Source organism: Drosophila arizonae, chromosome 4 (genome assembly GCF_054131065.1).
Source record: "Drosophila arizonae isolate 15081-1271.41 chromosome 4, UAZ_ARI_1.0, whole genome shotgun sequence".
Lineage (NCBI taxonomy): Eukaryota > Metazoa > Arthropoda > Insecta > Diptera > Drosophilidae > Drosophila > Drosophila arizonae.
This window is the reverse complement of record NC_142924.1, coordinates 13,054,179-13,070,471: the sequence shown is the minus strand read 5'-3', so window position 1 is coordinate 13,070,471 and position 16,293 is coordinate 13,054,179. Positions and strand designations below refer to the sequence as shown.

The following is a 16,293-nucleotide window of genomic DNA, read 5'->3' as shown; positions in this document are numbered from 1 at the left end:
GTCTCCGCAAATATTTGCTATCCAGTTGTGAGGCATTGCATATGTACGTATATCTCGCAGACTAATTGAGATGCTCGTGCGTTTATTGCCCAGCACTATCGGCGGCTGTGCTCTCCGTTCTACTTTTGGACCTAAGTAGTTGCTGACAGAGCTAACAGGTTATCGCTGCCCAACTGATAAGAGTTCGTTGTACAAAAAAGAAAGAAGGAAAGCAAAACCACTTTCAGTTTCATTGACTAATTTAATGTCTAAAAAAAAAAAAATGATTGCAAAGCTCAAAGGAAAATTATTGTCAAGTGTTCTTGAATGAAAGTCTATATAAAAAATGTGTCTATTTATATAAGATTAAAAACAAAATTATAAATAAATGAACTATGAATTTTAAAGTTGTAAAAATAAATTTTATACTATAATGCGAAAAAAAAAAAAAAAATATAAAGTAAGATTGTTGCTTAAAAACATTTATAACAAATATGTGCCTATATATTTATTTTAAAGCACCTTTTATTTTCTTTAAATTTGCTCAACTCAATGAGCTGAATTTATAACTGAAAAATTATTGATATTATGTATTTATTAATTTTTTTTTGTACTTAAATTTAGTTTGATTTAACATAGCAGCCTATTATATATTTATATTCTTATAGTTGACTTTTTCAAATTGCGAATATTTCGACCCACTGGTATAAACGGTTTGTGTCTTTGCTGTTGTCAGCCATACTCAAAAGCTGATTGCTATGAAACACATGGCGCATGCATTAGATTATCAATTTCTTTAACTTCATCTTGTCATCTGATTTTAAGGAAAGCAAACTATTTTATTCAATATATATAGATTCTGGATAGACAATTAGGGTTTTGCTAACAAGTTGTTTTTAACAAGTTTAAGCTAAATTGCGAATAGACTAAATTAATTTAATTAGTGAAGAAGACTACGTGGCTTTTGGTTTCTAAGCTGAAGAGTTCTGGAAATAGTTTTAATGCTCATCGCTGTCCTCTATGTTGATCTTAATGATGTTGACCGTGGGTCCAGGTGAATCACTGTGTTCCGGTAGTCCATTTACAGCGGCTGCCGGTGTGGTTGCTGCAGCTGTAGCAGCAGTTGCACTTGATGGATCCTGGTCCACGATGCACTCATCGCTGCCGGTGGTGCTGATGGTAATGGTTGGTATATTATCAGACCAGATGGAGCTTTGGGAGTCCTCTCTCAAGGCACGTCGCCGCTGGGAAGCACTGCGTTTGGGAAACGTTATGGGCCCGGGCATATCCAGCTCCTCAAGATCGTCCATGGTGGCCAAGGTGGGTGTCGAGCATGAGGCACCGGCTCCTGTGACTATTTTGACAGTAGGACGACTTGCTGCCGAGGATGTGCTGGAGCCAAAGTGCAGCGGAGCGCTGGGCGTCGGTGAGTCCGGCTCCGGTGTGGGTGGCATTTCCAGTGCCGTGGCGCTCGAATTGCTCGACAAGAGCGAAGGCGGTGGCGGCGGTGTATAGGCCAAGTATGTGGGCGTGGTTGGTCCTGGTGACTCATCGGAGCCCTGCTCCACGTCGTCCTTCTTGATGTTGACCGCCTCGCGCACCAACGCCAACAAGGAACCAATTTTCTTGCGTCCCTGACGTGATAGCGACGCCAACTTCTCGGAGTTCATCTGGCGCTGACTGTGCATCAGGCTGGGCGTGGGCGAGGGCAGTGCATGCGACTCACTGCCGCTGGCCTGCTCGCTGTTCAGGTGCTCCGAGCTGGGCACTTGTGGTATTTCCACTGACTTACTCTTCTCCAGACTTTGTTCATCAAACTTGAAGACCTCGGGCTCGGGCTTGGCAGCCACGTTGTTTGCCTTCGATCTGTGCTTGCGGAACTTAAACTTGCCCAGGCCCAGGCCTTCCAGGTGACCACCTTCTTTTGGAGGCGTTGGCAATTCCTTGAAGGGCTTTTCCTGCTCCTCATCCTCAAGCTCTACCGGCTTCTTCTCGTCAACAATGTGAAACTGGCTTTCGGGTGGGGCCTGATCCGCAGCCATTACTGGAGGTGGCTGTGATTCCGGTTCCGGCGTCGCAGGCTTCGGGTGCTCCTCCTTGTCTCGCTTGCGACGCAGTAAACTAATGCGTCGCTCGTTGACAACGCGAGTATTCGTCTCTGCATCATGTTCACTGGGCTTGGGTGACGTCGAATCGTTGTGTGGCGGCTGCTTATCCCTTTTATTCCTGAAGCTTTCCCTTTCCTTCTTGTCGTGTCTGTCGACTTTGAAGCGGCTCTTGGGATGCGGCTCTTTCACGGGAAAGTGGTCACCCCCATCGCCGCCGTCAACGCCTGTGCCCGGACTGCTGCCACCTCCGCCACCCCCGCCAGCCCCGTTATCCAGTGCCGCATTGGCTGCCGCAATGGAACCGGAACGTGCCCGCTCCTGCTTGGCAATCTGCACGATGTCCACAAGCGATGGCTTCCGAGTGCGCCGTATTTGTTGCAGGCGTGACATGCCGAAGCGCTTCTCCTTGGGCTCTTCATCGTGTGGCAGCGAGTCCTGGTGCTCAGTGTCCGTGTCATCATCATCGCGTCGCACAAAGGAGTCCTCGTCCGAGGTGGCCGAGCCCTTGCGCAGCGCCTTCTTCATGATGCGTGAGATGAGCTCTGGAGAGGTGCAAGGGAGGCTTATATACGGTTTAGTGAAATTCTTAATATTTGGCTCACCTTTTCTGGCCTGATTCTTGTACTCCTCCGTGTCGAAATCTGGCGGCTGTGTGGGCGTCACAGGCGAGGATGCTTCGAGCACCTTGCGCCAGCGATTTGTCAGCGTGGTGGCCGTTGGTTCCGCCTGCTTGACCTCGGGTACTTTAAAAATCTTCTTGCGCTCCTCCTCTCGCTCCTTCTGCAGCTGAGTGCGCAGATCTTGATTAGCCTCGCGGAGCGCGCCCGTCAGCGAGATGAGATAGTAAATGATGAGAATGAGCAGAAGCAGCAAAGGTATGACGGTACTGGAGGACGTCAGGTAGTCCAGAGGCTCGTGGAGTTGTCTGTTAATGAGAGACAGAGGCAAAAAGAGAGAGTAAGTGAGAGTAAAGCCCAGATTGGTTGTTTGATTTTGATTGTAGTGCTACTCACTTGGGCAGCGCGTTTCGAGTGGTGTTCGTAATGAACTCGGCAATGCGATTGTACTCCGAGAATGGGCCACAGTGCCAGGAGGGACGCAGCCAGACAATTGCATAGCCCACGGGCAGCACGCAGAGGAACAGCATGGTCAGCAGCAGCGATAAGTAGAAATTGTTGGACTTGGACGCTCTGCAAGTAGCAATTGATTAAGTGAAGCCATCGATGAAGGCTAAGCCCTGGTGATTGGAGCACTCACTTGAAGACCACCTCGTGGGGCACATTGCAGGTGAGCACTATCCATGACCTGAAGTACATCATAATCATCAGCTTGACAAGGTTGATGAGCACCAGCCCCGGCGAGAAGAATATGCCCATCCACACCTGGCCCTGGTTATTAATCAACGTCAGGATGTTCTCGGCTATCTTAAAGTCGCCATACTGCATGTCAGACGCCACAAAAACAAAGCGCACCCATTAGTCAGCAGGTCGAAAGTTGAGAGTTGCATAGTGGGCGTGGGACTGTGCTGTGCTATCTCTTACCTGTGGAAACGTTTTCTCCATGTCCCAGCACCAGTTTTGATTGACATATCGCACAAAGAGCGCACGCAAGAAGTCGATGCACAATGGCGCCACGATGGACATCAGCTGGTGAAGAGGATTAGTGTTTTAGGGGCATGTTGCAATGAAGTACTGGCTGACCTCGGCTTAAAACTCGCCACACGTACCGCACGCTGTGCATTGTCTTGCCGTGTCCGGCCGGGCTGCAGCTAAGGCCATGATTATAGCCGATTTGCTTGCCCCAAACTATCTGAGCGAAAAACCCATTCATTTCCCAGCCGAAATTCATGCACGAACACGTGCTCAGCTCCCAGCCGTAAAACCGCACATGGCCCCAAATCCCCAACCCCAAGCGCCCAAACCATCAACCCCTCAATCGCAAAGCCCTAAACCCAATTTGTCCCTAACGAAGGCAGAGCTGAAAATTTTGTTATGCATAAGGCATAAATGCGCTTAACTGAAGCCTCGTAAATTGTTTAATTTATATGCCCAAATCGTTTAATAGAGATTACGTCCGCCATGTCGAGTTGACAACAACAGCAACAACAATAATCTGTTCATAATCAGCATCGTGTGTCCTTTTTTTGTTGTCTGTTCTCTTTTTTTTTTTCCTTTGTTGATTGTTGGCTGCTTCGTCCAAAGATGTTTACAGCAATAGCCAAAAAGTAGGCCTAAAGTGAAGACCGATTGACCCTGAAAAGTTGGCCGTAGATCCCCATGAATTTGCTGGCGATTAGCCTTGAAGTTCAAAATCAAATCCTTGGCCAATCGACACTCGTTCAACAAAGGCAAAACTTGAGAAATCGATGCCAAAAGTTCAAAAATGTTTCTTATGCAAATGGGTATTGGATATAAATTTTTGGCCAGACGCCGGCTGCCAGCTGTGTCTGGTGGCTAAAAGACTCCAGAGAGCGATTAGTATGATAAAATACTTTTCTTCTCATGTTCTCCTGTCTACTGGGTATATTCAATATGGTAACACACGACCTGGCTGTCAAACTTTAGTTAATTGCTAAAATCTTAAAGCCTAAGTCAATATTTTACTGTTATAAAATTATTTAAAATATTTTTGCTACATGAATATTTTCCTATACAGTCAACAGAGTATCTCTTAGTCGAGCAGTGTTAAGAGCGTCACCTTCTAACGTATTTTTATTTTTATCGCTCTTTCCCTCTCTCTCTCCCTCTCCCTCTCTCTCTCTCTCTCTCTCTCTCTCTCTCTCATTGTCGTTATTTTACTTTCTCCCTTTGTAGCTTTTCGCCATGGCTCCACACACAGCCAAAATTTGATTTTTGTGCATGAAAAGCGGAAAACAACATTTTTTTAAAGCATTTTCCGCACAATTTGGCTAAACGGGATTTCACGCTTGGGCGTTGCGTATCTGTAGTTGTTATCATAAACTTCGATCATATTTTAGCTTTAAATAGCTCTTTGATATGTGCCAGGTGGCAGCTGTTTATCTGCCAGAGTCCGGCGCCGGAAATGAAGCATTTGACTGCCGCAAAGGAAATTGATAGCTCCTACTGATGATGATAAATTCGTGTTTAAACTGTGGTCGGTTCGGGGCTGTTGCTAAGTAGCCGCTACGCCACACCCCACCGCCGCCCACCACTTACCCCATCGAAGACGATGACCTTTGACAGCTCCTGACCGAGGGAGGTCTCCCAGCACATGGTCGTCAGATTCATTTGGATTTGTTTGAGTTTCAGCTCAACTTCCTTCATCCGCATCATCTTTCGTTCCAGCTGGGTCTTTTTTACTGTCGTAGGATGATTGACTTCTCCGCTCAGCGTGGTGTCCAAGCCATCGGGTGTGGTGCTGCCCCCAAAGATGTCTTCACCAGGCTTCGGACAGACGGTTATCACACAATATTCCAGATCCTCGTCGTCATCGTAGTAGACGGTGCTGCCCACATCTGCTATATCATCGGCGCCTATGAAAAAGGGCGTGATGGTGGCCCCATTTCGATCAGTGTACTCAAATTCTTCGGTGGTGCTGGTGGGGCTGTAGCTGCTGTAGCCATCGCTACTGCTCGCTTCAGTGCCGTAGCTGTCCGTAGTTGTGGTTGTGGGCTCCTCTGTGGTGGTTGTGGGCCTTCTTGTTGTCGTTGTCTTTTTTGTGGTGGTTGTAGACGTCGTTGTGGTTGTGGTGGGCCGTTGTGTGGTCGTCGTCGTTCGGCTGCGTCCTCCACGCACCTGACTCAACAGGCGATTCCATTCTTCTTCGCTGAGAACTCTCTTCGGCGGTCTATATGGAGGAATGTATGTGGGTCTGCTGCTTGGCGTGCTGGCGGCTGTTGAGGGCTCAGTGGTTATAGCCGAATTAGGTCTCGAATCATTGCGATATCTTCGACTGTATTTGCTCGCATGCCAAACGGGTGGCTCGGGCGCAGCTCTTCTTTTCCGTGGATTCGCTGGCGGCTCATTCACTTGCTCTAGCACCTGAGCCAGTGGATCATCTGATTCCTCGGTGGTTGACTGATAGTCGTCGCCTGGATCGGCCAACTCGGCGCCCTCGAAGTAATCGACATAGTTGAAGTAGCTGTCGTTGCCTGGGGCCGGGGTTGTCGTCGTGGTGGAGGAGTCCAGCTGTGGCTCATCACTGCCATAATCATATGCTGGCTCCTCATCGGTGGTGAATGGCGATTCGGTGGTCGTGGTTGTTGTTGTTGTCGTAGTTTGAGTAGTGCTTGTTGTTGTTGACGGCATTGCTGTAGTTGTTGTCGTTGTCGTTGTTGATGTTGATGTGGGTGTTGTTGTTGTTGGTGTGGTTGTTGGTGTGGTTGGTGTTGTCGCCTCTGTGGTCGTTGTTGGCAAAGTAGTCCAGGGAAGCGTAGTTGGTAGTGTTGTCGCTTCTGTTGTTGTTGTTGTTGTTGGTGGCAGAGTTGACCAAGTGGTTGTTGTTGCTTCCGTGGTGCTGGGTGTGGTTGTTGGCAATATCGCTGTGGTTGACATATTGAGTAGCATCAATGTGGTTGTTATATTCTTCGAGGTTATCCACAGATGTCTGGGTTTTGAGCATTTTATAGTTATGTTATAGCACTTGAGCCTCTGCACAGCGGATACCAACGCAGCACCCAGAGCTGTGCTCGAGTAGAGGGAGTCTGTGGTGCCAGCACCGTCGGCGCCCCAGGGCAGCCCAGTGGTCGTCAAGTCGTCGAGAAATCCATCCGAGGTGCTGTCGCTATAGATGGGCGTGGTCGTTGTCATCGCCCGGAGCGCCGCAATGGAGCTCATCAGGCTGTGCAGCTCCTGCGTGTTGGTGTCGTTCTCCTGCTTCAGCAGTTGCAGCGGCTTCTCCTTGCTGGTAATCTTGTAGATGAACGAGAACATGAGCGAGTACAGATTCAGCATGTTCAGTATCATGATGCTGGGATGGTGGGTGGTGCAGCAGGAGAGACGTAAATAGATTAGTGAATGGCATGCCATTAAAGAGATTTCCTGGTTGCTTACCGGGCCAGCTGCAGACGCAACTGTTGCCTGGGATGCCAGTTCTCGAACAAGCCCAGTGCCTCGAAAATCATTGGCAGGAAGAACGAGAGCAGCGTCATCGTCACGTTCACCGCGTTGCGGCTAAGCCAATTGTCATGCTTGGCCAAGTCCTCGGAGCTGCCGAATGAAATAGTCAGCTATAATTAAATGCATTGGCTGGCGAAGGCGAAAGGACTTACTGATTCACCAGCAATACGACTGTGGCACCTGATAATCCCAGCAAGCCCATGACCAAAATGTTCACCAGTATCCTTTGCAGGATAACGCGCCAGCTGCGAGCGTAAGACTCCAATTATAAACTGCGATTGGCGCTGATTTCCTTTCGACTTACTTGCGATTATCCTTTTTCTTTTCAGCTTCCTCGAGCAGCGCCTCCTTGAAGCCAACCACAACGGATGCGATGCGATTATGCGCTGTCTCTGCGTGCCCTGTGTTGGTGTGTGTGTGTCAATGTGTCGGTGTGTTGGTGTGTTAAGCTGCTGTAATAACGGTACTCGAGGGGCAGGCTACTTACCAATCATAAAGTCCCAGCCGGTGAACAGCTTCCAGGAGAACACACACTCATCATCCTTCGAGGAAAGTTTCGAATTGCGCGAGTTCTCAGCCATCCTGTCAATGCAGATAAAAGAGCGAAAAGTTTCTGCGTTAGCTGCCAGCAAAACATAATTGGCGCACAAATCCCAGACAGAGACTAAAGCCACATAAATATGAGTGCGATTCACGCATGCCGCGCACGTGCCACCAACATGTGGCAAGCTGCGCCAGTGGAAAGTGGCAAGTGGAAAGTGGCAAGGTCAGTGCCGGCATCCACGCTGTTGACATTGCTACTTTGTTCAATTACGAAATCAACATAATGCCGACAAAGCCATTAAACGAAACAAGCGCAGACGCTCTCCAGCCCAACTGTGCCCCATCCCCAGCCCCAATGGGCGGCCACGCAACCACTCAGCCACACTGCCCCACCGTCTCGTGGCTCGTGTCTCGTGTCTCGTGTCTGACTGCGTGCGTGCGTAAATCATAATGGCCAAGTTTCGGCCGATGGGCGAAACGAAAAAAGTTTTGCCTGCTTCTTGTGCTGGACACGCCTAGAGACAAGATTTGGATTATTTAATCAGCGCGATGTTCGGTTTAATTAATTAACGACCACTTTTGGCATTCGGTTTGCTTTTGTGGCTTCGATGTCCAAAGATTTAATGAAGTGTCCCCGCCCGTTCCCGATACTCACTTGCGCAACGTGGCCACAAAGCTGTAGATGTAGACCAGGACGGCAGTTAGGAAATAAGCCAAAGGTAACTTGTAGCCGGATGCGCTGATGCCGGAAGTGCTCGAGTAATAACTAGAAGCCGGAAGTAAGATGTCAGAATAAGGACAGCGGTTCGTAATACGCGGGTTTTTATTTAAAATCCAGCTCTCTCTACTTACCCATAAAACATGGGCGAATACTTCAGATAGCCCTCGAATTCCCAGAATGTAAACAGATTCCCAGCCACTTTGTATTCGGGCTCGGACATGCGTTTGCGCGGATCCGCCTCATCGTGTTTGGTGGCAAAGTACTGAATACATACATATATACATATATTTACAGAGAGAGAGAGAGAGAGAGAGAGAGGGGGAGAGGGAATATATAAATATCCCATGAGAATATTCAGTTGGGAGCGTGGACTCACCTCCGGTCCAATGACAAAGGCCACGAGCGGTATGGCTATCATAATGTTGACCCACATGAGCCAGCGCAGGAATGTAAAGTAGGATGCGACGCCGGAGCCGAAATGCGATTCGATTTCCTTGATGCGCAGCTCCCACGGTATGAGCACTGTGAGAAAGCTGGCGGTCTCCCTTTTCCAGTGCCGCCAGCGCTGCAGATGGCGATGTAGTTATGGAGCGAGAAGAGAGAGAGAGAGGGAGAGAGAGAGAAAGAGATGGAGAACTGTGCCTGCCTTGAGCTCGACTCGAGTCTTGTCGATTTGGTATTTTAATTGGTTTCCATGTGTACAAAAAATATGCGTTTGCTGGATGTGTCGACAAGTTTTTGTGAATTATGGAGCACTTGATTTATCAGCGCTCCATAAATTGTGTGCAAAGCATAAATATATGCAGGACATTTGTTTGGACAGTCGGGCAATGGGATCGGGGCTTGTGTTTGCCAAGCCAAGCCATAATTGCAGGCCAACATATGCAACTATATCTGTGTGTGTGCTAGTGTGTGTGTGTGTGTGAGGTCTGGAGTGCTGAAAGATTTTACTTACCGCTGCCATTAAAATTTTAAACCTCGCCCACAAATCTCTCGTGCTGCGTGACATGGCAAAGCGCTCCTGCAGCGCGCCCTCGTGGCGTGCCACATACGTTTTTGCCTGTCAACATCATTAAAAATGCCAGGTAAAATAGAATAGAAATGAAAAAAAAGAGTCGAAGAGAAAGAAATAAAAAATACATGGAAAACATGGACAAGAGGGCGAGAAAAGATTGACACATGAAATCGAAATATTTGCTGTGAATTTAATGGGCCACTAAGGCAGGCTGGGGCTAAGGCTACGGCGAAGGCGTGAAATGCGACGCGCCCAGCTTTTGGCCTAGTTTGCCCAGGGCGAGGGCGAGGGCAGCCTACCTGGCGCACCAGCTTGAGCTTCTTGCGTATGGGCCATGGCTGTAGCTTGACCGACTGTATGACCTCCTTGTGTAGGCGTATATTCTCAAAGATTTGCTCCTGCGTGGACTCCTGATTGGTGCCCTCCTCTGCAAAGGCAAAAGCAAAAGCAATGTAAGCATTACACATACGCCACGTTAGCCACGTGCCGTTAAATGGGCGCACGTAGCTGCTGAAATAACTACAACTGCCTCCCGTCATCTAAACACACACACACTCACACACACACACACACACACTCTGATTAGCCACTGGAGAGCAGCAAGTTAATGGAAATCTTTGAAAGCAGTTATTGCTCTGAGCCTTGCCTGAGCTTGTGGTATAAACACTGGAGCGCCGCCGCTCCACAGTATCCAGCACGTGATCCATGGGACTCGATGCTCGGCGCGAATTGCGACTGCCACGCTTGCCTCTGTAGCCACGCACACTGGCACGTCTTTGCATTATCGCCGATACGGAAATCGAGTAGTCCTCCTCGTCATCATCAGCATCGACGGCGCCATTTTGCTGCTGCTCGTAGGGCGAGTCCTGCTGATGGTTGCTGTCGACGTCGCTGCTCTGGTTCTGTGCGTGCAAATCTGTGCACACCGAAAACAGGCGAAAATTGTGGGAAGTAATTACAATTAAGTGGGAGCTATTAGTGGTGAGCTACCTCGTCTCGTCTGCCTACCGTTCAGTTCATAAGACCTGTTATCGTCCTGCGATGCAGTTCTAGGGGGATGAAGAGCCTTTCATTTACTAAACTCGAACCGTAAACAGTTTCTCGGAATTGATTTTGATTTGAACTCACCGTCTGCCCCTTTGTCCTTTATAATATTCCCGGCGCTCGTCGGCGCTGCTCTGCATTTGCCAGCCGCTCTTATCCCAATCGCATGGCGGCGCCCACGTCACGGATAACTGATGTGGAGAAGTGACGCCCGAGTTGTTCTACGAATTGTTTAATTTTAATTAAGCTCTCACTCTTCGCTTATCAAAAACATTCACTATTGAATATCGTGTATATATTGAATATTCTTATTATTTATGTAAGGCACATTGCAAATACTTTCGGGTCTTCACTTTGTTTCTTATTATAACTAAATTTATAAGTCTTTAATCTTTAAGATTTTGCTCTTTTCAATTTCGTGCCGAGAAATGAATTTTTTAGTATATTTGCTAGTTGTGCTGTCGTAACGCTTTGGAGCAGCCTTAAGCGCAGACTGAACGGCTTAGCGAACTGGTCGAACCAGCAAAGCCGCACAAACAGGACATCAAAAGGACAACGCGACACCGTAACACACACACACACACACTCAACACACACTCAGGCATTTTGCCAAGACAAGTTGAAGAGCGAGCGAGCTAGCGAACGCTAAGCGCAAAGCTAAATTTTTTCTAATAATGAATGAATATGAATGAAGCGCAAAGAACCAAACCGAACCCTACCCATGTACGCCGGACTTATCAAAGCCAAAACGTGCCCAAAACGCACACACTCACACACAAGTCCATGGTATGGAATTTACATAGACACGCGCATCGGTATTGAGGTAGGAAAAGGGTCGGGGCCGCAGGACGCTCGGGCTGACCACTCGTTGAATTCCTCGCCCAGTTGAAACGAAGACGAATGAGCGCTAAAATCGCCAGCGGCATGTGATAACAACGCCTGGCGTAACCAGTTGGCCAAACCAAGGAGTCAGGCAGCCAGCCAGGGCATCGAATGTTCATTTAGATGGTCGACAAAGCTCTGTCTGTGTGTGCGTGTGTGTGTGCCAGGATTGAGTCACGTTGTATTCTTGGCCGGGCTAGCCGACTGGCCTGGCATGTAAATGAAAATCAAACATGCAAGGGTTGATAAAGAAAATCGCCAATTACAATAGCAACGAACAAACACACGACACACACACATACACACGCACACACATATATTCAGGCATTCTCATACAAAGAGACGAGCATAGGACGCGCCCACTATTGAAATATGTTTTCATATAACTTTTAGTCGTTTGCCGTGTTTTAGCGAAAGCGAAAGCGCTTTTTACCAGATTTCACTATCCTTAGACTTTTTCGACTGTCCTTTTAATTAAATGAAGTTCCGCCTGCCATGGCTTTTTAATTAACGTCCAAATTTATCTGTGCGTGCCAGAGCGGACATGGCCGCCCCCCTCCCCCGCTGACTGACAGCCAATCCCTTTATGCTTCGTCCCGCTATAACTGGAAATCATGTCGCACGTGTAGCATAATTTGGTTGGTTTTTATGGGTTCATTAGCCGCTGTGACAGGTGCAACGGCATTTGCAAATGTCTTCGGCTAGAGAGTGAGAGGGAGACAGAGAGACAGAGAGAGAGAGAGAGAGAGAGAGAGAGAGACAAAGAGATTGAAACCCGTTGACCCAAATGCCACACCCACAAGACAGTAACACACATACCACACACACATTCACATAGTCATAGCTGTGTGTATGTTTTAAGTGGTTTCCCATGTTCGATTGCAGTTTTGAGGTGCCCGCCATAAATCAAACGCCCAAACATGGTTTACGCCCGAGGCAATGCAATATATTTGGCGTATGGCTTTGACCTAAAAAGATGTTGAGCTTGGATACTATGAAATTTGGGTTAGCCGTACAACATATGAATAAATATCAAGATACAAGTTCCAACTATGATTAGTGTTTAGTGATTAGTTCAAGCGGCAAACGTTCTCCTCCGTTTTCGAGCGTCGAATGGGATAGTTTCTTGTGGACACCCGCTTGTATTGGGGCCCATGCTTCACCGTATGATCCATGAGGGAGCTGCAGCTCATGCTGGTGAGGGCCACATGCAAGCGCACCTCCTTGGCCGAGCTAGAGCTTTCCGCACTCCTCGAGCGTCGACATACCCTGTACTTGTGCGCTGTGTTCTGCACCATCGATCGGACCGGATGGGAGGTTAGCTCCTGGGCGCTCTCTAAATTGTTACGTATGATCTGGCGTGCAAACTTGGCCAGCACCTCCTGCTTGAGATGCTTGCCCTTGAGCGGTCCATGGCGGCAATTTTCGCGTATCCAGCGGCGCATCTTGCGACAGCCCACGTACACGCTGTGCGATTCCGATATATGCGGCGGTATATTCTTCAGCATGCCTTTGTCGGTCAGCTCGCCAAAGCCCAGATCGAATATGTTGCGACGCAGCCGCTTCTGTGACTCCTGCTCAGTCTCCGACCCCATCTCCCCCATGTCGACTAAGCGCTCCGCATTGAAGCGACGATCCTCTGCAGTGCAATAGTTCCAGTCCTTGAAGCTGAGCCCGTGGTCCGTTATCTTGAACTGCACCTGCAGCATATCGCTGAAGCTAATTCGGAATATGTGCAGCAGCTTGCCATGCTGATGCAGCACTGAGAAGTACAGACAGTAGGGATGCGGCAGCTGGATAGTTCCGTTGCCATGAAAGCGATTGTTGTGGAACTGTCCCAAGTACTTGGTGCCATCCGGGTAGACATAAAGACCATAGTTCTGCATGCCGAGCTCGTCGCAGTTGCCATAGAACTTGGCGCCCGTTAGCACGCCCGACGTGTCCGTTGATCTAGCTGCTAGTTTATCCATTTGTGCAATGTACAATATTTTTATTGGTTTATATTTGTGTTATTATTTATTATTATTTTCACAACTTGAAGTGTCAAAATGTTCAAAACAGAAAGCCAACCTTTTTTTGTATTTCTACTTTACATTTAACTTGTTATCAGAGCGAGTTTTCAATTAGATTGGTAGAATTTCTCCCCAAGTTGAAGCCGGGTTTCATATAATATTTGATTTACACACGTTTCTAAAGCTGTCATACATAAGTATTTTCGACTACACTGGGAAAGCTTATCATATATGAAATGCCAAATATGATAAACCTTACAGAACATATATATTTCTTTATAAAATGCAACAGAATTACAAACCTTGCCTTGCTTCCTTTTTATCCTTCACAACGAACATTTATTTTGTATATATAAATATATGTTATATTATAATTCCCGATTGTTTTTATTTTTACTTGAATTTACTTCGGAAACTTAATTGAATCATACTTGAGATTAAAAGTCAAACACTGATCGATTCATTTCCATAAAGCTGGCCGGACGCTTCATGTTCGATTGGACCACATACAAGCTATCGGTATGCTGCTTGCCCGCCAGTGCCATCGCCGAATCGTAAAAGGCTCTCACATTCGTTTTCAGGTTCTTCTCCGACATGCTCTTGGAGATGGTGCAGGAGACGCCAGAGTCGCCGCCACGCGGATCTGAGCTGCTCGTCCACACGCGATCCCTTGGCATTGGTGGCATTCTGCCGCGCATACGACTTTTTATCCACGATGTTTTGTGCTCCTCAGCTTTGACCTGCTCCTTGGCGATGTGATCGTCCAGGCAGAGTTCGGTGGCATTCATCATTTGGAATGGCGGGCGCTCATATCGCGGCTGCTCTGTGTCCACCGGCAACTTCTCGTGGCACACTTTGGGGAAGTAGCGACTGCGATCGATCTCCTGGTTGGGTGCGTAGATGGCGATCTCCTTCAGTTGGCCCGACTCAGTTTCCAGATTATTCTTGACGATATCCCTACAAAAGCTGGGCAGCGGCTCTATAATGTCCGCAAACTGTTGGGTACGGCAATGCCGCATTATCCAATCCCTCTCCTGCGAACAGCCAACATAAACGGCCTTTGTAAATGGCGGCTGCCTTTCGAACAGCCAGCCCGAGGCAGAATTGTAGAGCCCCTCCTCGGCGTCAAAGCACTTTGGCGGCACTCGTCGTGGTGGCAAACTCTTGGTCAGATACGCCGTGGGACCCACCGGCTGCTGGCCATAGTACCGCTCCGCCTGATAGCGACGATCGCTCGGCGTCAGATAGTCCCATTCGTCGCTCATGAATTGATCGTTCTCGAAGGTGCCTTTCACATGCAAACCATCGCTGAACCACATGTCCTCAACGCTCACCAGTTTGCCGTTCTTGAACTCGCCCTTGATTGTGAAGCGATAGGGTGCGGCCAGCTTCAGGTGGCCGAAGCCATGGAATTTGCCGTGCGAAAACCTGCCCCGATACTCGCTGCCATCCGGATAACGATAGCTGCCAAAGCCATCCATCATACGCACCGAGGAGTTCCACGATCCCTCAAAGCTGCTGCCGGTCAGAAAGTTCATCGATGTCACATCTCCCGCTTCCCCCGCCATTGCGCTGAGAATTTCTATTGGTTTTTTAGTATTTGCTCAGTTGAAAATATTGTTGTGCGTTTTTGTACTTTTTTTTTAGCTTAAAGTAAGGTAGACAACATGTTTTTCCGAAAGCCGCTTTGACAACTAATGGGCCAGCCAGCTGACGTCCGGCTTACTGAGATTTCACTTTAGCAATTAGGCCATAATGAGTGAGCGTGACAATGTGTGGGCAAGCCTCTCAACTTGTTTGCCCTACGCCGTTCTACGCCCTGGTAATTAAGCTATTGACTTTATATACCCTGTTTTCCTAAAGTGGCTGACAAAGGGTATCATAAAGTGAGACTAGCGCCAATTGCTTTACCTGGGAACTTTTATAAGGGCTGTTAGCAAGGTCAAGCTTCAATAGTTTTAGCCCAGCTAACAGATTTTTTGTGACTTTTTTGTTAAGCGTATATAAATATCTCCGCTTAACCCATTGTTGTTGCTGTTGGCAGCTCTTGTGTGGTTTGTGGGGCTGCACGTGCTCTGGCCAAATCGTAAGCACTCCCTGGTGTACAGTAAATCATGTTCACTTACCTCACTGTTGGCGCCCGTAACGTTGGCGCTGCTGCCCCCACCACCAACGCCACCAGCGCCACCGCCAGCACCACTCACGCAACGAAAGTCCACAGAACCACCTGATGAACGCCGCGGTTTGCTGATGTCCAAACGGAGTATGCCAGGCTTGGGACGACGTGGCTGAGCGGCTGGTGTGCTGCGCATGGAGTCGGCCGAATCCTGCGCTGCGTTGGCCATCGATGGCTCCGCGTTGTCCGTCGACTGGTTTTGCATGGTCGGCTTGGTTGCTCTGGTGAATTCACTGAGTGCCGCGCACACGTCCGCTGTGCAGCGCCAACGCGAACGTACTATAGCCCAGTCCTGGTCGAGGGAAGCAACAATTACGCGCCCAGTCGACAGCCGCAGCAGCAGCGAAAATAAAATGTGAATTAAACGCGTCGACGTTGGCGTTGAAGCCACGCAATAAATGTGAATGTTGGCGAGTGAATGTGCGAATGTGAATGCGAATGACGTTGGCAGAAGCACAGGACACAACAGGACACGCGGCACTTTCAACTGTTTCTTGTTGCTGTCACATAGCTCACATGTTCTTCATGTTGTGCGCTCACTATATGCGTGTCTATAAATTTGTGTATGTGTATGTGTGTGTGTGTGTGTATACTTCCTGTTTTCAGGGTCGTCGCGCTGCCTACACATTTACATGGCTTTTAGCTCTGTATAATTATGTCCGCTGCCTGTGCCCCAAAAAGTGTCAAAAACCAACACAAAAAAAAAAAAAAAACAAAAAATATTACAAAAGTAGA

At 48.2% G+C, this 16,293-nt stretch overlaps 3 protein-coding genes across 3 annotated transcripts; all 3 read right to left on the bottom strand.

Annotated features, from left to right (window-relative positions):
- Positions 1–566: 566 nt before the first annotated feature.
- Positions 567–16,019, bottom strand: Tmc (Transmembrane channel-like). Its single transcript, XM_018008392.2, has 19 exons — positions 15,509–16,019; positions 10,573–10,709; positions 10,453–10,493; positions 10,091–10,360; positions 9,744–9,871; positions 9,385–9,489; positions 8,806–8,994; positions 8,561–8,691; positions 8,364–8,474; positions 7,653–7,747; positions 7,470–7,566; positions 7,318–7,410; positions 7,100–7,255; positions 5,264–7,016; positions 3,629–3,733; positions 3,345–3,526; positions 3,101–3,277; positions 2,690–3,012; positions 567–2,629 (listed from the first exon to the last, which is right to left on the bottom strand). Exons 1-19 carry the CDS (start codon positions 15,761–15,763, stop codon positions 978–980), a joined length of 6,000 nt encoding a protein of 1,999 aa, XP_017863881.2. The 5' UTR covers positions 15,764–16,019; the 3' UTR covers positions 567–977.
- On the bottom strand, positions 12,292–13,497 carry LOC108614323 (uncharacterized). The gene has a single exon (XM_018008399.2). The coding sequence runs from the start codon at positions 13,338–13,340 to the stop codon at positions 12,441–12,443; it is 900 nt and encodes a 299-aa protein (XP_017863888.1). The 5' UTR covers positions 13,341–13,497; the 3' UTR covers positions 12,292–12,440.
- Positions 13,695–15,099, bottom strand: LOC108614322 (uncharacterized). Its single transcript, XM_018008398.2, has one exon. The coding sequence runs from the start codon at positions 14,948–14,950 to the stop codon at positions 13,820–13,822; it is 1,131 nt and encodes a 376-aa protein (XP_017863887.1). The 5' UTR covers positions 14,951–15,099; the 3' UTR covers positions 13,695–13,819.
- Positions 16,020–16,293: the final 274 nt, after the last annotated feature.

Bases quoted from the DNA above. Each gene is read 5' to 3' on its own strand.
- LOC108614323 (XM_018008399.2), bottom strand. From the start codon at position 13,340: ATGGATAAACTAGCAGCTAGATCAACGGACACGTCGGGCGTGCTAACG.
- LOC108614322 (XM_018008398.2), bottom strand. From the start codon at position 14,950: ATGGCGGGGGAAGCGGGAGATGTGACATCGATGAACTTTCTGACCGGC.
- Tmc (XM_018008392.2), bottom strand. From the start codon at position 15,763: ATGCAAAACCAGTCGACGGACAACGCGGAGCCATCGATGGCCAACGCA. The intron at 9,490-9,743 runs GTAGGCTGCCCT...TGATGTTGACAG, and splicing joins AGCTCAAGCTGGTGCGCCAG to GCAAAAACGTATGTGGCACG. The intron at 7,017-7,099 runs GTAAGCAACCAG...CCACCATCCCAG, and splicing joins TTGCGTCTGCAGCTGGCCCG to CATCATGATACTGAACATGC.